Source organism: Microtus pennsylvanicus, chromosome 21, assembly GCF_037038515.1.
Source record: "Microtus pennsylvanicus isolate mMicPen1 chromosome 21, mMicPen1.hap1, whole genome shotgun sequence".
NCBI classification, from domain to species: Eukaryota; Metazoa; Chordata; class Mammalia; order Rodentia; family Cricetidae; genus Microtus; species Microtus pennsylvanicus.
The window spans coordinates 6,445,133-6,466,955 of record NC_134599.1 but is presented as its reverse complement, the minus strand read 5'-3'; the positions used below and the strand labels follow the sequence as shown (position 1 = coordinate 6,466,955).

Genomic DNA, 21,823 nt, shown 5'->3' with positions numbered 1-21,823 from the left:
TCTCCGACCCCTGGGTCTTCTGACTTTGTCCTTCAGTCCCTGCCCCTTGCTTGACGACTCTCAGGGGTAGTTTGTGCCTTTTTTGCTTGAACCTCACTTGATAAAAGCCATTGGATCTTGTTCTGCCTCACTCATGGGGAATAAGCCTAGCAAAAATCTGCTTCCCAGCCCTCTATATCCTGATATTTTATGGGACCTTTGCAACATTCGGCCAGCAATCCCGATAGACAGAAAGAGGAATCACCTTTTCTTCCTTTCACTCTTCCGCTTTCCCCTCCCCCAATAGGCCTCTTAGGCTAACTCTGCTGCTGTGACATGTTTGCTCAGTGGTACAGCTCACTGAAAGGTAATCACGTCACGCTGGGACCCTACCCACCTGCTCCACCCTCAACAGATCCGCTCTCTTCCTGGGCTTTAAGCCCCAGGGAATTGACTTGGATCCAGCTCAAACAGCATTTTGCTAGGTCCAAGCAGCACCTGATGGTTCCACAGAGCCAGGACAGGGAAGTGAAACAGCCAGTTGCTCCAGGACATAGTCACCCCCCAGTTTTCTCAGGTCCCCCAAATCTAGCGATGCCCCCAGGTCAGCATGAAGCAGAGTCTTGAGAACACAGCATCCTCGTCCCCTCCTCACCTGCTACCCCTTTCTAACTCCTCTCCTTTTTATGATGAGTAACAAGGAGGGTTGTTAGTATTCAGGCCCCTGGACTGGCCTGCCCTTGGGGTCCTGGCAGGGTATGTCCTCAGCTGCAGCCACTAAGAGCACCTCCTGTGCACATTCACTAAGTTCCCCTTCAAAAGGTGAGCCTTATCCACATCCTATCTCCCTCCCTCCCTCCCTCCCTCCCTCCCTTTACTCTTGTCCCCCAGGACCTGTCTCTGCCCCTTCTCTCTCCTCTTCCACTAAATCTCTTATGTGAGCCCTTTTGCACGGTGTGACTCTCTTCTCGCTGTTTTTAAATAAATCACACCAGCCATTCTCAATACACAGTGAACTCAAGACTAGCCTGAGGCTGTGTCTCAAAAAACAGAAAACAATCCAGAAGATTTTTTAAAACAGATTTTGAAATTCTTGGCATTATAGCAGACATTCAGACAGAAAGCTTAACCTCGACAAAGCAGAAGCACCCATAAGTTAGAGGACAATATTTCTGCTTCTTTAAAGGTCATAGTCTCTTCATTGACTCCGCCCATAGAACTTCCTGCCTGGCAGGCTGGGAATGCAGCAGTTTTGCTTTACAGTTAAGCGCGAGCACAGCTCAAATAGGCCCCAGAGAAGCCTTGAGCCCTCGTCAGTTCCTGAAGAAGGTGAGTCTGGTTGGACAGGGGAAGGGAAGTGTGAGAGGCAATGGGGGACGGGGCATCTATTGGGGTGCAGGTTTTGTTTCTGCAGCTTCACAGGGAGGGTGCTGCTGGTGGGAGTGGTGGGGGTTCAGGGGTGCAAGGAGCCGAATCAACAAGCTGAAGCCTTCATCAGCCCATAGGTAGCTGTGGTGCAGGACACAGAGTGTAGCCCGACACTCTTCTCAGAAAGTTCTGACTCAAGGCAGGCTCTTCAGAGCCCGGAGACAGCTCAGATCATTTGTCTAAGTCACTTTTCTTTCCTCAGAAAGTCTGATGACTTAGTTCCCCCGGTCATCCTGGGCAGAGGAGAGTTAGAACCCAGGGTGCTGACTCCTCCCACTGGACAACAGAGAACTCTGCCTGTGTGTCCCTGGGGTGAGGTGGAGTGGGGCCACGAAGGCCACATTAGCTGCTCTGAAGGCACAGCGCAGGACGAACCTGCAGTTGCGGGTGGCCCAGGGCTTCCTGTCTGCTGTTCTCCTTCCTTATTGATTTCTGTAGCATCTGCATCACGGCCTTGAAATCTGAGGCGGTGACAGCCCCAGTGATTCTCTCATTATTCAGGGTTGTTTTAACTGTCCTGTTTGTTGCTGTTGTTGTTATTGCTTGTTTGTTTTGCTTTTGTTTTTGTGTGTGTTGTGTTTCTTTTGTATTAACATATCATAAGTGAACATATTTCTGACATCAATGTGATATTTAAAGACATACATTCAACTGTGTACTGGTCACATCGGGGGAGTGAGCCCTTCTGCTTTCTTACTGTTTCTTTATGTTTGCCATCTTAGACTGCTTCTCCTAGTTCTTCATAAAATATATAGTAAGTTATTGAACATTATGGTCATCCTGGTGCATGCTCCTGGCTGGGCACAGCAGAGATTTGGGTGCACTCACTCAGACCTGGCATTGGGGATGGCGCGTCGGCTGGTAGCAGGAGTAGAAATATCCTTTCTGTGTTATTACAAACAGTTCAAAAGGCATCCAGATTGTCAGGGTTTTAAAAGTGTGCTGGGGAGGGTGTTGCTACTGAGATGGCTCAGCACATAAAGGCTCTTTCTGCACAAGCCTGGCAACCACTGTTCAGTGCCCAGAACCCACGGAAAGGTGGAAAGAGAGAGCCAACCCCACAAAGTCATCCCCTGACTTCTACAGGAACAGTGGGATTTCCCTGTAGAATCCCATGGAGGGACATTCTTCTATGGAGGAGCTGTTCGATTTCTCTATTTCCTCCCTTGTAGTGCTTCATCTTCTGTCTCTATAGGGTGCATGAAGATAACAGAACATTGCAAAAGTTTAGGGAAGGGAAGAAAAGAAAGGATTGGGGCCGTTCACATTTATCTAATCGACAACTTTGCTCTCTTCCCCTTAAGATCTGAGCATTCCCTGCCTTCAGAATCTGCTTGCCTCAACATGGCCGCCCACAGAAACACTGAGATGAGGATCATTCTGGTGGGAAAAACTGGGAACGGAAAGAGTGCCACAGCAAACACCATCCTTGGGAGACGTCAGTTCGAGTCTAAGATTTCTGCCCACGCTGTTACCAAGACCTGCCAGAAGGCATCCAGGGAATGGAAGGGGAAAAACCTTGTTGTAGTTGACACCCCTGGGCTCTTTGACACCAAGAAGACCATGAAAGACACATGTACAGAAATCAGTCGCTGTGTTCTCTACTCCTGCCCTGGGCCTCACGCCATCATCCTGGTTCTGCAGCTGGGCCGCTTCACGGAGGAAGAGCAAAAAACTGTCTCCCTGATCAAGAGTCTTTTTGGGGAGGCAGCCATGAGGTACATGATTGTCTTGTTTACTCGCAAAGATGACCTTGAGGACCAGAGCCTGGATGCCTTTCTAGGCGAGCCAAATGACAAGCTAAATAATGTCATCACGCAGTGTGGGAAACGCTACCTGGCCTTTAATAACAAAGCGGTAGAGGCGGAGCGAGAAAATCAAGTAAAGCAGCTGGTAGAACTGATAGAGCAAATGGTGGACAGGAACGGGGGCTCTTACTTCTTTGAAAAGATATACGAGGACATAGGCAGAAGGCTGAGACAATGTCTAAGGGAACTGGAGGAAACTTACGCTCAGGAACTCAATACTGAAATCAAAAGAATAAAAAGGGAATGTGCTCATAAATCAGAAGAAGAAAAGAAGAAACGGATTGATTCTGCAAAGAAAAATTATGATGAGAAAATGGAAAATTTGAAGGAAAAGGCTGAAGAGAATATATTTGGGTATATTTTCAAGAAGATATGTGGACTGCTTTCAATTATTTGGGACAAGTTGACATCGTGATGTAAATGCCATTCTTTTATATTAATGACATTTGTTCTTTGACAATTTCATACATACATGCATATAATGTGTTCGGATTGAATTCATGTCTTTTTGTTTTGGTATGTTTTTTGCATTGTGATCCACTGAGTTTAACTAGTTTCGTGTGGGTGATAATAGGTTTCGAACAATCTATCAGAGCCTGGTGGGCTGATCAGGAGGAACACAATGGAAGACAATGACTCTTCCTCTTCCGGAACCCATCAGCAGTTGCTAGCTCAGCAGGGTGGACAGGTTCTTATGAGCTCCTCCCCTACCCAGGTCCATATCTGCTGTGAGCTCCTGATGGCAGCGTCTATTTCCTGAACGAACACGCATGCACTCACGCACACGCACACATGCGCGCACACACATAAGCTTGCGCACGCATACACATGCGCACACGCTCACACGTTTAAGTCACTAGGAAAGCTGTCTGGCAGCTCTGCAGTGGGCCTGAGAGTCCCGCTACAGGTGGCAGAGCAGGCACAGATGGCTGCAGAATGAACCCTTACGTGCTGGGATGTCCTAGGCTTCTGTGCGAGGTTCTCATCTTTTGAAAACCTTCTCACCATCTTCCTGGGAGAAGATGAAGTGCAGTTCTCTGAATTAGGGGGAGGGAGGAGACGATAGGTCCCACTGTTTCCACCAACCCCAACGTCATCCTCTAGTAGCCTGGTTCTTTATAGCTGTTGTTTCTGAACTTGAGCTGCGTTTTGTGCTTCAGTCTGTCGCTACCCACCTCTAGACTTTCTGGGCTTTGCGGGATGTCCGTGCTCTGTCCAGTGAACTCTCACCTTCCCCTCTTCCAGGTGTTTGTCAAGTATCTCATCGCTGCTAGCGCTTTTACTTTTATACCCTTGATAGCCCTGGGATCCCTTTAGTAGGCGTGTTAGATGTGAGGCTGCCCATGGTGTATAACAACACTGCCGTGGGCTAGGTGCTAGACCACAGCGTTATGGTGTGATTGACTTTCCATAAGCCAACCTATCTTGACTTTGAAATCTCTGATGCATTGTTAAATGGAAATAGAACAGATCAGAACAAAATGCACAAAATACTTTCACGTGGTTACACAGACCTACTCATGGCCATTCTGTATTCTCAAGGGTATTTTAAATAGCTGTGGGTTCAATATAACTAATAATAAAAAATATTTTGATTTTTTTGTTTTTATTAATGAATTCCGTTCCTCTGGTTCTCCAACTTCTTCCCGCTCCCTCTTTTTCCCTATAAATTTTCCTCCCCAAATTTATAACACTTTGTTTTGCTTTATGTCTCACAGAATTGAACTCGTACTATTCATGTGACCATGTGTTGAGACAATACATTAGAGGCTGGAGCATTCAGCAGTGGGTACAAAACTGGAGACTGTGCTCCCCCACCCTCACCAGTTCCAGAATCTGTTAGGGGAGTCATGGCATCAATGGGGTTTCCCAGCTGTGACCTTCATGTAGATTATTTAAAAAATTTTGTATAGATGGGTGTTTGTCTGTATGTATGTGTATAAATGGAACCCACAGAGACTGGAAGAGGGGACAGATCCCCTGGAAATGGAGTTACAGATGGTTCTAAGTCACCACATGAGTGCTGGGAATCCAGCCCGGGTCCTCAGGAAGAGCAGTAAGTGCTCTTAACTACTGGTCTTTTTGATAATGTTTATAATGAATTTGCTAGGTGTTTTATTAATAATTTAGGCTTTTAAAACTCCTATCACATTGATTCTAAAAGGCAGAGACACTGTGCACACAACACACCCACTCAAGACTGAGCTGAGTGGCCAGAGCTAGGTCCCCTCTTCAGGTGGAAGGCAGAGGAAAGCTCTTTGGTAGGCCAATGCCGGTCCAAAGTGCCACTCAGGGAGACCACTGAGCACAGTTTAGTGTGCTGAGGTCTCCCTGCGATGTTTCTCCCTCTCTCAACCTCTCCTCACAGCCTGTTCTGGGTACCACCTCATGTTACTGGCAGGATGCATGGTCTCTCCATCCTCACCTTTCTCCCCCGTGAAATGGCCACAACTCAAGTGATGAGTAAGACGACAGGTGAAGGCGATGGGACAGGAAATGTCTGCGGCTGATGCAGGCAGGAAGCGTTGCAAGGGCACAGATACATTTAACACCAACTGTCTTACTCTCAGAGGGTTCTGGGAAATGGGCTGACATAGAGTTCACAGATTCTCGAGAATTGCAATGAAAAACCACCCTCTGGTCTCTTTGCCGCAAAACTAATGAGGTGGACTGGAGATTTGTGTAAGTAGGAGAAGGGAGTCCACAGATTGGAGAAAGATGTCAGTTTCGTATGGGGACTTTTCGGCTCCCAGCATCCTGGTTACTGAAGGCTACACATTCACGGGCCCTTCAGTGCACAGTGCAGGACGTGGAAAGGTGAGAGGAAGGTTTAGAAGGCCTGCGGTGAAGAAGGGACTTGGTCAGGACCTATGTCAGCACCACCTGCTTGCTTGGTGATTCTGTGCCAAGTTACCAGATTTCACTGGTGAACCTGGGGAATCAAAGTCACCGAATAAATAGGTTTCCTGGAGGTTGAAATTTGGATAATCTGACCCACTACTCCCCCTCCCCAGCGCTCCTGTTCTTTGTGTTAGGATCCAGAATCTAAGTTCTCCCTGCTGATCTCTGTCCGAGTAACTACCCAGGGCTGGCGGTCCCTTGGTTATAAAACATGCAGCTGCCAAGTACGTAACAACAGTGTGGAGACGCCAGGCTCTTCTGCTACACATGCGGGAGGGCTGCACAGAATTTGAAAGGAGACTAGTCCAAGTCGAAGAGGTTTGCATGGACCCTGAAGCACCCACCCAACAAGGGCTGTCCTGAATAAGAAGGGATAAAAGCAAAGTCACCCAAGAATCAGCCACAAAGTAGGCAGAATAGTAGAGAAAGGGAGAGAAAGAACAGATCAGACAGAGAAGCTGGTAGCAGGATGATCAGTTTTATCGTTAGAGAACTTTATAAATTCACGTAATGTGTTTCGATCAATTCCACCCCAGTCCCCCCTCGAATTCCTTCTCTAGCCCTCTCCTTTCCCTCCCGGCGTTGTGTCCCCTCTCCCCACAGTGAAATGGCCTTGTCATACCGAGCAAGTACTGTTTCCTGCAGACGCCCGCTGCCTCCGATCTTTCCAACCCCTTTTCTGAAGTGCTTCCTGGTCCTGGAGGGGAGGAGGTATGATAGAGAGGTTCCGCTGAAATCCAGTCACACAGTGAATTATCTGAAGTATAAATTATCTAAGCACCCCAATTAAAAGTAGATTCTACTATTTGCTAGTGGCAAGGAGCCCCTCACTCCCGCTAATTTGTAAATAGGTAAGCACATGGGAGAGTCAGTGTCACTGTCAGCCAAGCCACTGAAATGCTTTATTTCTCATTTGATTTCTCCTATCTCGAGCGTCCAGTAGCTACCAGCGGCCCTGGGAGCCTTGTTAGATGGCACAGAACGCCAGACTGTAGAGCTCCGCAGTGCTGCGGGGTAGATGGGTGGGTCCCTGTGTGCTCCTGTCTCCACACTTCCTCCCCCACGCTTCCTCTGCGGCTCTCTCTTCTGGGTTCAGCACCACTGTAAAATCAGAGAAGGCCACAGGACCTTTCCAGGTAAGAATTGGGGTGCAGTGTGGGAGTGTTGAACTTGGTGAGGAGGGGGCTGCTCTGTTGGCTGTGTCTAGTAAAACCCCTGGCAGACCATTGTGCTTATTGGTCCGTGTTTCCTGCCTGCTAATTTTAGGCTGTAATCTGTTCTGAAGGCTGAGTCCTACAAATTCATGTATGCCTCAGGGTCCATTGCTGCAAGGGTACATTCTTTATGGAGAAAGTGTTCCTTCACTGGTCAGAAACAATTTTAACTTGGCTCTTCCAGGAAGAGAATGAATGAATGAGCTTGGAGGGAGCAGGAGAAGAAAAGGTAGGGGTGGGGGATCCCTAACAGGCACAGCTTGGCGAGTGTCCTCCTCCAAGCTGGCACACAGGTCAGGGTCCTCACTGGCTCTTATCTTTTTCCTTCAAGCTGCTTCCTGGGGAACCATTCTTTCCTGGGTTCACGGAAGACTTGAGCTCCCTTCAGGGAGGTCTAAGTTACACTCACTGGGACCACAGTTCTGAAGCCAGTAGAGGATGTTTGCTCATAGCCTGAGGGATGGGAACTTAGTCAACGAAATCAGCACCTACCAAAGCACAGGTCTTGGTTTTACATATGAACTCGGTCTAAATATTCCCCCGCCCCTCCCCCAGCCTCTGTCTCTCCTTGTTAATCGCCAGTACCAGCTCCATTAAGAGCTGAGTGTTTTCCCTTTCTAGTTTAGGAGAAGCTGTCTTCTATCCACCTCTTCAGACATAAAGAAATGAGCCTCTTTCAAAAAAATAAAAAACAAAAAACATCTGGCTTTCTGTTTCACATCTGTAATTGATGGGTCTCTGTGTGGAGACTCTCTCCTTAACAAAGGACATTCCAGCCTGTCCTGGACACAGTCGTCTCCAGAGTTCTCAACAATATTTATGGGTAGTAGGTAGAAGAAGCATGCAAAACGAGCTGGGTGTTTCTGCAGGTCTGTGTATTGGTTAACGAGGAAGGGACTGCTGCACACACAGGCCACCACCCGACAGAGGAAGGTAAAGAACCAAGACCGCCCTTCGTCCAGTGTTGTGCCTGTACCCAGGAAGTTTCCCGTCACATAGCCTGAGAGGAGACAGCAAATGTTAGAGAACAATCTCATGCTCCCACCATGCCCTGACGGAGAAACACTCCTGAGCAGTGAGAAACAGGTGACCTCGGGAGCTGGCAGCTCGGGCTGGTGCTGCTGCAGGAGAGGGGTTAGACAGGGCCCCTCAGGAAGCAGTGGGCTGGAGCAGTACCCCAGGAAGGGGGGTTCCCACAAAGCCTAGGAGATGAGAGGACCCTGGCGCACAGGGAGGTCAGTTTCTTCAGAGAGGGATGATCACGCCGAGACCTCTGGGTCATTTCGGTAGCCCAAACCACCTTCTAAAGATGAACAAAAGTCGCTAGGGAATTCAAACAAGAAAAGTAAAATTCAAGTCTATTTTTTCCTTAAGATATTTTTACTTTATGTGTATAAGTGTTTTGATTTCATGTATATGTACGTGTACATGTATGCATATATGTACCATGTGCAGGTCTGGTTCTCCAGGAGGCCAGAAGGAGACATCAGATCATCTGAAACTGGAGTTAGAGACAGTTTTGAGTGCCATGTGGGTCTGGAAACGGAACCCATGCTCTTTGTAAAAGCAGCAAGCGCTCTTAGCCCCTCAGCCACCTTCTTCCTCAGCTCCATGCGCTGCTAGAATAGAGCGCTCAAAGCATTGACAAAGTGAAAAGTAAAACGCAAAGTTAAAAAGGTCTTTTGTTTGTTTGTTTTTTGAGACAGGGTTTCTCTGTGTAGCCCTGGCTGTCCTGAAACTTGTTCTATAGACCAGGCTGGCCTTGAACTCATAGAGATCCGCCTGCCTCTGCCTCTTGAGTGCTGGGACTAAAGGTGTGCACCACCACTGCCTGGCAGAACACTGAATCTTAACAGTAGACAATAAAGTGATACTGTTTCTTTTTCATAAAAAATTATCTGCACACAATCATAAAAAAGAAGTCCAGTTACCCCAAAACATGGAAGTGATTATTTATGGGGTACTAGAACTTGGAGAGGTTTGAGCTTCTTTTCTGCTTATTTCCTGTTTTCACATGACAAGAAAGATGTTAATTCTCCATCTAGACAGGACAACATAGTTATGAGGGGAGATTGGGGTCTAGACAATGTATCTCTTTGATGCTGAGTGACTGTGGACCTAATAACACGAAGACACAACTGCCAGGTTTCAGGAGTGTGGCAGGAGTCTTCATGCTAGGGTATCTGACCAACGCCTGTTACCCTGAAGACAAGTAAAGTAGATTTTGGCAGTAGATTTGATCTGTGTGAAGGTAGAGACAAAGAGACAAATGAGATTTATGAAAGGAGCGTCAATAGGATTTGGGATGGGCTGATGTGTGGCAGGAAGCAAAGGCTGTAATGGAGTGCCTAGTCCGGCAAGAGCCATTGGCTGTATGGTGACGTCATTCACCAGGGAGCCATCCCGGAGGTGGGGAGTAGTTAGGGCTTCTATCCTGGCCAGCCTTTATAAGAGATGTCCTTGAAAGAGCAAAAGTCACAATGAGAAGCAGAGGCAGAAGTTTGGAATGCTGAAGGAACTCCTATAAAAGACGCTACAGCACTCAACCGCTTGAGAGAGGTCCCGAGCCAGGACAAGTGCAAGGAGGTGCTGCAAGTATTTAAGTTTGTGTAAGAAAAAGAATAGCCCGAAAATGGAGTGTTGAGGTGAGGTCTAGGGTATGGAGCAGGAGAAATAAAAGTCTGGAGTTTATGGCCGAAAGTTCAATGCTGGCTTCAGGAGATTGGGTTCCGAGTGTTCTTCAGAAAATGCATTGTCTGTTTCTTTATCTGCAGAGTCAAGAGACAATGGCAGCCCAGTACGATGGTGTGGGGTCCACAACCGGGAAGCCCAGGGCCGGCTATGGTGAGAGGAGCTGGAGCGCTGCGGGGGTGTGGGGATGTGGGGGGTGCGGGGGTGGGAGTGTGGGGGCGTGGGGGTGCTGGGGTGCGGGTGTGGGAATGCGGGGGGCTGTGGGAGTGCAGGGGCATGGGGGTGTGGGGGCTGTGGGAGTGCGGGGGTTTGGGGGTAGGGGGCGTGGAGAAGTGGGGAGGCAGGCACGGAGGTGGGCAGTCCCCCCTGCCCTGATGGTCAGTCCCCACTTGAGCAGGATAAAGCCCTGTCAGCCGCTGCCCTCCTCTCCTCGCGCTCTCGCTCTCTTCATAGGGTGACATCCATCTGGCTAAGCAGGAGAATCCACAGGGCCTGTCAGTGGTCCTCACCCTGGCATAGCCCTCCCTTTCTTCTTTCTTTTTCCGTCTTTTGTTTGTGTGGACGCAGACTCTCACACTGTGGGCCAGGCCAGCTGGGAGCGTGTGGCAGCCGTCCTGCTCCTGTCTCCCTAGTGGACCACCTCGCCTGACTTCAGCACAGCCTCTTACTTCCTCCTTCCTACAATGTGAACATGGCAGAGAGGCTGCCTGTGGCCTCTTTGGTTGTGGCTTCTCTGGTGATATCTCTGTCCTTTCCTAAAGGAGGATCAGGAGAAAACAATGTGGGGGCAATTGAACCCCATCTGGGTCCCTGCTCCAGGTTCCTCATTTTCCAACTAACAAATAAATCAGTGTGTCACTGGGCACGCCCAGCTCCTCGTCCACCATATTCATTATGTCAGTTGAGATTCTGCTGTTTTATCAGACTGCCTTACAGTGTAGTACCTTCAAATATCACCCATTTCTTTGGCTCCAGATGTTGGGAGTCAGTCAGGCATTCCTGGGGTCTGAATCACACCTGTTAAAGTTGGGTACTCACTCATGTACCTGCGGCAAGCTAGTGGTTCCCCATCAGAGTCCCGATAGGCTCACAGATGTGTCACTCATGTACTTATGACACACTAGTGGTTCCCCATCAGAGTCCCGATAGGCTCACAGATGCACCTTGGCAAGCTACTGGTTCCTGTCAGGGTGTTGGCAGACTCACAGGTGTGTGCACTTCAGGGCTGAAACTCCCCCCACCCCGCCCCCCGCTGCTGCTTTTCAAGAAACATTTATGTGACTTCAGGTACATAAGTACATAAAACAGTTTACAAATCAAAGATAAGAAATTTGAAATAATTTTTTGATACGCACACACAGAGACAGACATATAATTTACCATTTCTTAAAGATTAAAACATATCTTTTTCTGCCCATGTAGTAAGGGGTTTCAGTTAGATAGGATGAATACATTCTGGAAACCTGTTACATAGCATAGTGAACATACTTAATACTGAATTTTATGGTTGATAAGACAGTAGATTTTAAGTGTTCTCACCACAAAACATAGTTTGTGAGCAATGGAGATGGTCAGTATTATATCCCTTTAAAGCATTCATCGTACACTATGACTACGTACAAGTTGGGTTTAAAAACGAGTCCTTGGCAACACTGAAGAAGTGTATGGCATGCTCAAAGGAAGTAAGAAATCTAACGTTAATGAATGTATTGTTATTTTTCTTCAACTTCAAAAAAATAAGCATAGCTGCACACTAGTGAGGAGGTTTGCGTGTTTTGCTTATGTGAGTGTGACTGAATATTTGCTGCTGCAGGACAGAGCATCTCGGACATTTTCCAGGGTTGCTGGTATTTTAGTTTTACAATAATCAGCTGTAAGAATGCCACTCACTAAGTACACAACACAAAGTGGCAATAGTCTCAAATCTGAGCCAAAATGCTCTGGGCAGCGGTTATTGGTGCTGCATGGTATGAGCGAGGCCAAGTATTGGTGGTGTTTGGTCAGAACCAAGGTTGTCGTTTCACCATAAAACACAGGGAAGGCGGTGAGAGACATTACACGTTCACTAAACCTTTGATCTTGAAATGAGTTTTAGTTGCTGTGTATTCAGAATCCTTTACTGTTGTTAGCTTTTCCTCCTGCTTCTCATGTTCAGTTTTGTGGCCCCACATGGGGTCACGACCTGTAGTTCAAAAGCTTTGGGTGGTGAACTAGCTCTTGGGCAGGCCAGGATGGTGGGGTCTCATTCGGCTGCTGCTGTCCAGCAAGCTAGTCCAGGTGTCTTCACACGGCGGCTGCAGAGGAGTCAAAGGAGCGGGCAGCCCATGGTGCTTAAAGGCTCTTGGGACTTTTGATGCCGGTCCTCCAGAGTCAGAGCATGTCATCGTGTCCTCCAGAGCCAGTCCCACTGGCTACATTTTACTGGGAAGAGCTGAACATCTCCGTCCCAGAGAGGAGGGATTCAGGGATGGGAAGGACTGGGGCACACACTGCAGTCCAACCATGGCTCATCTCCACAGGGACCAACAGTGGCCAATCAGGGCACAGGAGCTACGACTGGGACCTTTTCCCATCCTTCCTTCCTATGGCCAAAGAACCAAAGCCTACAAGAACTTTTCAAATGGGGGTCTCCGCTGTGCAGCTAAATGAATACTAGCGGAAGCTGCCCTCTCATCTTCTCAGGTCGTCTCAGGCAGTATTCTCAGCTGTATTATTTCTTCATCATAGGATTCTGGTTTCCAAACATGGGGAATTATCCTTATTCCCTTGAGTCTTTATTTTATTTTTATTTGTATTCATCTATTTATTTTACATCCCAGTTGCAACCTTCCTCATCCTCCCCTCCCAGCTCCTCACCCCCTTCCTGTCCCTCCCTGCTGCCCACCCCCAATCTCCTCCTCTTCCATCTCCATCCAGGAAAGGGTGGGTCTCCCATGAACATCAACAAAACATGGCATATCAAGTTGCAGTAAGACTAAGCACCTTCACATGTATTACGGCTGGGCAAGGCGACACAGTATGAGGAGTAGGGTCCCAAAAGCCTGTAAAAGAGTCAGAGATGGTCCCTGTTCCCACTGTTAGGGGAGTCTCACAGGAGAACCAAGTTACACAGCTGTAATATATATGCATGCAGAGGGCCTGGGCCAGTATGAGGAGCTATCTTAAAACTTGTACATCACCCCTACTTGGCTCTCAGCTGTAAGGAGAACAAGTCATTTCTAAATATAAATCAGAAAGAAGACATTCTTCCCGGCAGATGCCCCAAACTCATCCTTTGTGTTCTGCGCTGGATTCCGTTAGTGGGGTCGTTGTTGGAAGCAGCTCACAGTTCTTTTCTGAAACTTTTATTTCCTCCTCTGGGGGCTTAGAAGCCACAAAGGGTCAGAAGGAAGAGCTCAAAAGAATACTGAAAAGAAGCAGTGAAGAAAAGAGATCAAGGGAGGTACCCGAACCTCTTTGTCAAGTCCTCCAAGATGGCCTTTTAGACCCAGGGGTTGTTTGTAGACCCTGGGAGGGCAGAGATGGCAGCCAGGGGGAAAGCCCGCAAGCAGAGAAGCAAGAGAGCAGGCACTGGATGGTGGGACTGCGCGTTTAACTGTTGGGGACTGCGTCTAACACTGGTTTTATTTCCTTGATGTTCTAGAGCTTGGAGACCAAGACCAGGAAAATTCCCAACTGAGAATTGTCTTACTGGGAAAAACGGGAGCAGGAAAGAGTGCGACAGGGAACAGCATCCTCGGGGAAAAGGTGTTTCATTCTGGCATTTGTGCAAAATCCATTACCAAGGTCTGTGAGAAAAGGGTGAGCATCTGGGGTGGGAGAGAGCTTGTTGTCGTGGATACGCCTGGTGTTTTTGACACTGAGGTACCAAATGTTGACACGCAAAAAGAGATCGCTCGCTGTGTTGCCCTGACCTCCCCAGGGCCCCATGCTCTGCTCCTGGTGGTCCCATTGGGGCGCTACACCGTGGAAGACCATAAGGCTACACAGAAGATTCTAAGCATGTTTGGAAATGAGGCTAGAAAATTCATGATTCTCTTGCTCACCAGGAAGGATGACCTGGAAGACACCGATATCCGTGAGTACTTAAAGTCAGCTCCTGAAGGCATTCAAGAACTGATCCGTAAGTTCGAGGGTCACTACTGTTTGTTCAACAACAGAGCGTCAGGAGCTGAACAGGAGGACCAGAGAACACAGCTGTTGACCTTGGTCCAGCGCATGGTGATGGAAAATGGAGGAAGATGCTTTACCAACAAGATGTATGGAAGTGCTGAGAAAGAGATTCAGAAACAAACCCGGGAGAAGCAAGAGCATTACAGACAGGAGTTGGAGAGAGAGCTAGCGCGGATAAGAGACGAGTATGAAGAGCAGATTAGAGACCTGAAAGATCAGCTGGAGAGGGAGAGGAGAAAGGCACAGATGGAGAGGGAGTTCACCAGAACAGAGGCTTACTACACAGAGAGACAGCAAAATGCTAGGAGGGAAGTGGAGAACCAAAGTGAGATACTTGAAGTGATCTTAAAAATATGGAAGCTTGCTTGCTTCATCATCAGTCAGTTTATGCAAGATGGCTAAGACCTGGTCTGTAAGACTAGACCTCATCTGCTTTCTGCGTTTGTTCCTGATAACCCTGCCCACCCCTCACTGGCCAAATGCTCTGCTTTCCGTCCTCCAGAACTAAGAGTAAAAGGCACCTTTGGCAGTTGGCAGATGTTCAATTGACTTAGCAAAGAAACAGACCAATCCTCTAATACAGCTCTAATCAGATGTATTAATGCTCGTCACTCTTGCGTTCTTCCTCAGAGAAAGTCACCCAGGAGCCCCCAGGAGATGACTGTAAGATGTTCCCATTCATCCTCCTCTGGATTCTCAACAATAATCTTCAACTGCAGCTTCTATACACTGCTGCTCAGGTTTTTTGACAAGAGTCTTCTATGTTCTACTAGAAGGTCAATTCTTTGCATGAGGTAATCTTTAGGCGGAAATAGATGACCGTACAGTTCTCAGTGTCAGTTTGTTTCGTTACAAACTCAAGTTATTCCCTATTTACCCTTTGATGGCAAAGCAAATCTTATAAGTCAACTAACTCAGGATGAGCACAAATTAGCAATTTAATAGATGACACTGCAGTGTTTGGTATGCTCAGGTGTGCCTCTCTAGAAGCTCTCTGTCAACCTTCTAACCAGTTTGGTGAAATCAGTTCTCTCCTTGAGAACTGATCTGATTGTTCCAACCCCACCCCGTACCCCAATACATCCAGCTTGTATTGCTTCTGTCCAGCCCAGCTAATTTTCTTATTGTTTTTATAATAAACTTTTCTATTGCTTCATCCTTGTTCAGAATTGGAGTCTGTTTTGTCCTGGAGAACAGTGCTGCTGTAATAGCAGTGATGAATTTTGTTTTATTGGTAGAATTTTTAGGTACTTTTAAAACCAGACTTACTCTATCCCTTTGGCACCTCCTTGTTTCCTTAAGCATGTGGGTGCATGTGCATATATGTGTGTGAGTGTGTATGTGTGCGTACATGTTTGTGCATGTGCAGGTGCATGTGTATATATGTGTGTGAGTGTGTATGTGTGCGTGCATGTTTGTGCAGGTGCAGGTGCATGTGCAGGTGCGTATATGTGTGTGAGTGTGTATGTGTGTGTGCATATTTGTGCACGTGCAGGTACATGTGCGTATGTGGAGGGTAGAGGGTGATCTCAGGCCTCACCCTCAGCGATGCTTCCCACTGGCCTTGAGCTCACTGGCTAGGCTGTTCTGGCTGTCCTGAGGATGCTGTCACTGCCACCTCCCTAGCAAGTGCAGGCCATCACGTTCAACTTTTCACACAAGTTCTGGGAGTCAAACTCAGGTTCCCAAGCTTGTGAGACAAGTGCTGTCCTAGTCCCGTCCTCTTTTTGGCTCTGAAATCTTTGAGCCACGTTCTCAGTTCCTCATTGGTCAAACACCACGACCCTTTTGGACCTTTATTATGTTATGTACCTTAGATTTCTGAAGCCTGTGAGCTTTTCCTGCTACATAAGTGTCCCTCTCATATAGAGGTAGCAAGAATTATTTCCGTAGCCGGATGGTGGTGGCCCACACCTTTAATCCCAGCACTCGGAAGGCAGAGGCAGGCAGAGCTCTGTGAGTTCAAAGCCAGTCGAGTTATCCTCACTTATTAGTTTCTAGGACTCCTCAGTGTTCGTCCCAACATTTCCCAGTGCTCACCTGTGACAGCTCACAGCTCACTTTCTTCTTCCTGAAAAGTTTTTGTGCCCCAATAAACCTCTCTGCCAACGCAGTAATCCAAATCAGACCAAATCAAACCGAATTAGAAAAAAACCAACTTTAATGGATACCAATGCTCCCCAGTGGCCTTCCAGCCCCCCAGACAGGAAATGGGAAAGGAAGACTGGAAAACCACATGTTTGTCTGGACTGAGGCAACTCCCAGGGGAGGGGGCTTGGGATGGAACTTCCACCCCACATTCCAGACTCTTCGGATAAATGGATTCAGGGGCTGGGGCAAAGCCTTAACCCAAACACTCTCATATCTCAAAATTGGTTTCTCTGAACTGCTTCCAGCAGCAGGTGACCATTTCAGAAGGTCAGTAGTCAAACTGCAGAGAACAACTCACTGTGGTGTGCCCAGCGCTAACTGGTACACCTACCCACAGCTCCTGCGTCCAGGGTTCGGGGAGCATTATGTAAGAGGGGTGGAAAGAGTATAGAGGACCACAGTTTGCTGTGATAAACAACACAGCCACAAGCAACTCGGGGAGGAAAGGGTTCATTTCATCTTAAAGTGTATAATCCTTCACGCAGGGAGCCAGAACAGGGACTCGGACTGAAGACTGGAGACAGGACCTGATGCAGAGGCCACGGAGGATTGCTGCTTACTTTCTTGCTGTCCATGGCTTGCTTAGCTTAACTTTTAAATATAACCTGGGACCACTTGTCCAAGAATGGCTGTGGCAGGCTTTCTTTTGGGCCACCAAGCCACTCCTAAATCATGGCACGAAGACTTACTATTTGTTAAGCGTGCTCAGCCTTATCTTACGCTTGTCCAGTCACTAGCTCTTGTAACTCAATTTAACCTGCTTCTCTTCATCTATGTTTTGCCTCTGGGATTTTTCCCTTCGTTCATTTTGTATGTCCTACTCCGTGTCTGGCTGGCCCTGAGTGCGTCACTCTCTTTCTTCCTTGTTCTCTTCTCTCTCAAGCCTAGATTCTTCCTCCTATTTATTCTCTCTGCCTGTAAGGCCTATGTATCCCTCTATTGCCTAGCTATTGGCTCTTCATCTTTTTATTAGACCAATCAGGTGCTGTAGGCAGGCAAGGTCAAACAAATGCCACATATCTTTACATACTAGCATAAATAAATGTAACACATCTTCTTTTGTCTAGTTAAAGTAATATCCACATCATAAACAAATGTATAATATCTTTACATAGTTAAAGTAATATTCCACAACAGACGGCAACTCCCACAGTGGGCTGAACCCTCCTGTATCAGCCATTGATCAAGAAAATACCCCATAGACTGAGCTACAGGCCAGGCTGATGGAGAATTTTTCCAGCTGAGTTTCCCTCTTCTAGATGACTCTAGCGTGTGTAAATTGACAAAGAAATGAAGCATGCGCTCCTTTATTTATTCATCATGCCGAGTGTGTTAGTTAATATCACCATCACCATGAGTGGTAATATTAGTGGTGGTGTAAGGCTTATCTCTCTCCTTTGGGGGATGCCTCCAGAGCTCCCAGCTAAGCAAGAGTCTGGACTGTAGTAATACCAACTCCTCTGACATTTACGCTGTAGCACAGGGCTGATCTGCATTTTAGAATGCTCACTTTCTTTTAACCTGAAGAATACAAAGCGACAGAATTTGTCTCCCTGCGTTTCTTTTTCCATGTATTGGTTATGTGAGGTAATATGTGAAGTAATATGTAAAGTGATGTTTTCCTGACATTTTCTACACATGCCTTGATCACATTCACACCTGCACGCTGCCTTCTCTTCTCTTTGTCCACCTTCTGCTCCCCTTCCCTTTCCCAAACATACCTGTTCCTGCCTCATTTTCCTTAAAACATTTTAGCTTCAATATTTGGGAGAAAACTTGCAATATTTGCTTTTCTGAATCTGCTTTCTTTCCCTTGATGTGATAACCTATAATTCAATCCACATTTATGCAAGTGACATAATTTCCTTCTTCTTTTCTATAATTCAGTCAACTCTATTTTGTTACATATTGTGTAGTTTGAATGAGAAATGTCCCTCAGAGGCTCGGGTATTTGAACACTTGGTTCCCAGTTGGCGGTGCTGTTTGGAGAGATTATGGGAGGCGCATCCTTACTGGAGGAAGGACATCACCGGGACAGATTTGAGTGTTGTGGAATAATCTTTTCTGCACACTGTGAAGATGTGTCTTTGCCACGGTGTCTTCTGATTGGTTTAATAAAAAGCCAAATGGTCAATAGCTAGGCAGGAAAAGGTTAGGTGGAACTTCCAGGGGAGAGAAAAGGAAAGGAGATGAATTTAGGTGGTGGAGAACACAGAGAGGAAACAGGAGGTTCAAGATGGAAGAGAGGTAAAAAGCCACAAGGCAAAACAAAGATAAATATAAAACGGGTTAATTTAAGTTATAAGAGTTAGTGGGACAAGCCCAAAGTATAGGCGGAACTTCCATAATTAATCATAAGTCTCTGCGTCACTTTTTGTGAGCTGGCGGCCCAAAGAAAATCTGACTCCATTTGTGAGTTTCTAGCCCTACCCACCATGCACTCTGGGCTTCATGCTTACGGCTGGAGTGGCCTCTTAGCTTCCTGCTCTGGCTGGCTGCGACCCTGCTTTCCTTCACTATTCTGGACTTCCCATCTAGAACAGGAAACCAAAATTAACTCTTTCTTCCATAAGTTACTTTGGCCATTGTATTTTATTACAACAACAAAGTAAACAATGCACTTATCTTCTTTGTAAAAAATAATCTTTATACTAGGACATGTCACAGGACTCCAGCAATGCCTCTGACCTCTTGGCATGCTGCCTGGACAGTTGGAACTCAACCAAACACCTTCTAGCCCCAGCCCGCCATAGGACTCGAGAAGAAGCTCTGCCCCCACAGGGCGGTCGGGCACTGTAAAGATCTCTTTGTGATGAGGGTGCCCAGCGTCATGGCGAACTGAGCGGGACAGTGAGACCCACGTGCAGGTCTGAGCTTTGCTCTGGGCTCCAAGGAGAAAACACAGGCACACCCAGCACTTTGTATCACTAGTCAGAGGGGCACCATTAGAGTGAGCGAGATATGGTGTGGGGAGAGAGAGAGAGAGAGAGAGAGAGAGAGAGAGAGAGAGAGAGAGAGAGAGGGAGCGGTTCATGTCCTGTGGACAGAGGCATATCTCAAGAGATGAGAGAGGAAGGGAGTGGGCAGAGGTGAGGGGTTTGATTGCTACCCAGTGCTAAGCTGATATCTGGGCCTGGGCTGCTGCTGGGACCCACATCTGGTTTCCTGGCTTGACACAGCTGTGGTCTCTGTTGATATCCCTGGCCCCTTATACCACCAAAAGCCGAGCGGACAGGACTGTGCAGAGTTGGCCCCGACCCCACTGGCAGCGGCACTAGGGAGAAATGGCCACACCACTCACTGGCTCAAGCACTCAGGAGAGAGGGTCCTGCACTACCTGGACATCCCAATAGAGCTGACCCTATGATCAGGGGCAAGGATGAGAGGGCCCTGAGGGCATGGTAGGGGAGAGCCGGACACACCCCTTTTGTATCCCATGTGGGGGCATGGGTGAGGAAAAGACGCCCTCCTCCCCTCCCCCTCACCAGCCACAGCACTCAGGAGAACAGGCCCTGTGCCTCGCCTGGGCAGCACCGTAGGGTTGACCCTGTAGACAGCACAGGACAAGCGCCCTGAGCATGTGAGGGGGACAAAGCTGGTACAGCCTCCCTGGTCTGTGGTGAGGTGGTGAGGACAAGGGAAAGATGTCTCCCCCACCCCTTACAAGGGAGCTGATCCCTTCACGGGCTGCAACACCCGGGAGAGTGAGCCCTGCGGCTCATCTGGACAGCACGGCAGAGCTGACCTTGTTACAAGTGAGCCAGCCCTGAGAACGTGGTGTGAGAGACCCAGGCCCACTTCTCATCTGCCAGAGAGCAACATGGGCCGGGGAGAGACGCCTTTTCCCTCCACCCACTAACACCTAAGGCAAATGGGGGAGCTGTCCCTGAGGTAAGAAGAGGGGAGAGCTGTCTTTAAGCCCCAGCCGCTGCAGTGGTTGGGAGGGCAGGCCCTGCACCTCGCTGGAGCAACACAACAGAGCCAGCCCTGTTGGCTGAGGGGTGAGTGAGCCAGCCCCAACGTGGTGAGCGTGGGAGCTCTGTCCCCATTTCTCATCTGTTTTGTGGTAGCAGAGACAAGGGAAAGATGGCCTCCCCCTTCTGTCCATCAACCCTTGAGGAAAGTGGAGGAGCTGGCCCTGGGTCCTAAGAGCCAGAGGGCTGTCCGTACTTTTCACCAGTTGGTGAGAGTAGCCCTGCACTTCTGGGCAACATGTAGAGCTGACCCTGATGGCGTAGGTGGGGGGAGCCAACTCAGAGGGCATGAAAACAGGAGAACTGGCCCCAGCCCTTGTTCAGTGACGCAGGAGGGAGCTAGCTGGGGCAATGCTGGAGAGCTCACCCTGGTGGTGAGGTCAGGGAGAAACAGTCAGTGGACCAACCCTGCAGCAGCCCAGGCCCAGAACCAGGGTTATGACTTGGCCTGCCCCAACATCCACCCCATCTATGATGCTGGAGCTTGAGAAGGGACCAGACCCTCAGACCCAAGGCTGCGGATCTCCACAACATAGGGCAACAACAGAATATCCAAGAAGAGTCTCAGCGAGAGCCCAGCATGGATGGGGTGGCAGAAACCAGAGGTCTCAAACCAGACCAATGACCCTGTGCAGCCAACACCTGCGAGTGAACACATATGACCCAAGGGGTTTGCAGCGTGACTCACTGTGTCACACGGCAGCTTCCATGACGAGATTTTTAATTTTTTCCTTTATTTCTTCTTGTCTCTTAAATGTTGTTTTTTTTTGGGGGGGGGTTGCAGTGGTAGAAGGCAGATGCGAAGGGATGGGAAACTGAATGAGATCGAGGTGCATGATGTAAAAGATGCATTGAATAAATAAAAAGAAAATAAAAGAAAAATATTTATTTTATTACTGTATGTTAATTATTAAAGATGAGTTCATTGTGACATTTTCATAAATTTATAATATGTGTTATGACTTGACAACACACATCCTCTTTAAAAAAATTATTTATCCTGAGCTATGGTGGCACATGCCTTTAATCCCAGCACACAGGGGGCAGAGGCAGATGGATTTCTGTGAGTTCGAGGCCAGCCTAGTCTACAGAGTGAGTTCCAGGATAGCTAGGGCTATTACACAAAGAAACCCTGTTTTGAAAAACCAAAGAAAGGTTATTTGTTTATTTGTGTGTGTGTGTGTGTGTGTGTGTGTGTGTGTGTGTGTGTGTGTAGGTACCTGAAGAAGACAGAAAGCAGTGAATCCCTTGGAGCTGGAATTACAGGCAGTTGTAACGCACCTGACATAGGTGCTGGGAACTGGACTTGGGTCTCTGGAATAGCAGCGAGCACTCCTCACCACCGAGGCATCTCTCTAGCCCCAGTCAGCTCCCGCTTTCCTCAGTTACTTCCTCTCCCCTCCTTCTAGTCTCCTTTCTTCTCCCAAATCATTTCTCTTTCCTTTCATGTCTTTAAAAAAATAACCAGATTCTACCTATGAGAGAAAAAGGGTGATATTTGTGT

The 21,823-nt window shown here is 47.9% G+C and overlaps 1 protein-coding gene and 1 pseudogene across 3 annotated transcripts; both read left to right on the top strand.

The window, feature by feature from the left end:
- The first annotated feature begins 1,228 nt into the window (after positions 1 to 1,228).
- LOC142839457 (GTPase IMAP family member 9 pseudogene) lies at positions 1,229 to 4,811 on the top strand (annotated as a pseudogene).
- Positions 4,812 to 7,143: 2,332 nt separating this feature from the next.
- Positions 7,144 to 15,350, top strand: LOC142839409 (GTPase IMAP family member 4-like). 3 transcript variants are annotated; one of them, XM_075955527.1, is made up of 4 exons: positions 7,167 to 7,252; positions 8,200 to 8,263; positions 10,105 to 10,174; positions 13,665 to 15,350. In XM_075955527.1, exons 3-4 carry the CDS (start codon positions 10,117 to 10,119, stop codon positions 14,594 to 14,596), a joined length of 990 nt encoding a protein of 329 aa, XP_075811642.1. In that variant the 5' UTR covers positions 7,167 to 7,252; positions 8,200 to 8,263; positions 10,105 to 10,116; the 3' UTR covers positions 14,597 to 15,350. The 3 variants fall into 3 exon arrangements, with proteins under 3 accessions (XP_075811641.1, XP_075811642.1, XP_075811640.1); XM_075955526.1 differs by lacking the exon at positions 8,200 to 8,263 and having other exon boundaries at positions 7,144 to 7,252; XM_075955525.1 differs by lacking the exons at positions 7,167 to 7,252; positions 8,200 to 8,263 and adding an exon at positions 8,282 to 8,416.
- Positions 15,351 to 21,823: the final 6,473 nt, after the last annotated feature.

What these genes read in the sequence shown, in the direction of transcription:
- LOC142839409 (XM_075955525.1), top strand. Translation starts at nt 8,348, where the DNA reads ATGTTAGAGAACAATCTCATGCTCCCACCATGCCCTGACGGAGAAACA. An exon ending in TCCTGAGCAGTGAGAAACAG is followed by an intron (nt 8,417 to 10,104) that starts GTGACCTCGGGA and finishes CTTTATCTGCAG; the next exon opens with AGTCAAGAGACAATGGCAGC. An exon ending in GAAGCCCAGGGCCGGCTATG is followed by an intron (nt 10,175 to 13,664) that starts GTGAGAGGAGCT and finishes TTGATGTTCTAG; the next exon opens with AGCTTGGAGACCAAGACCAG.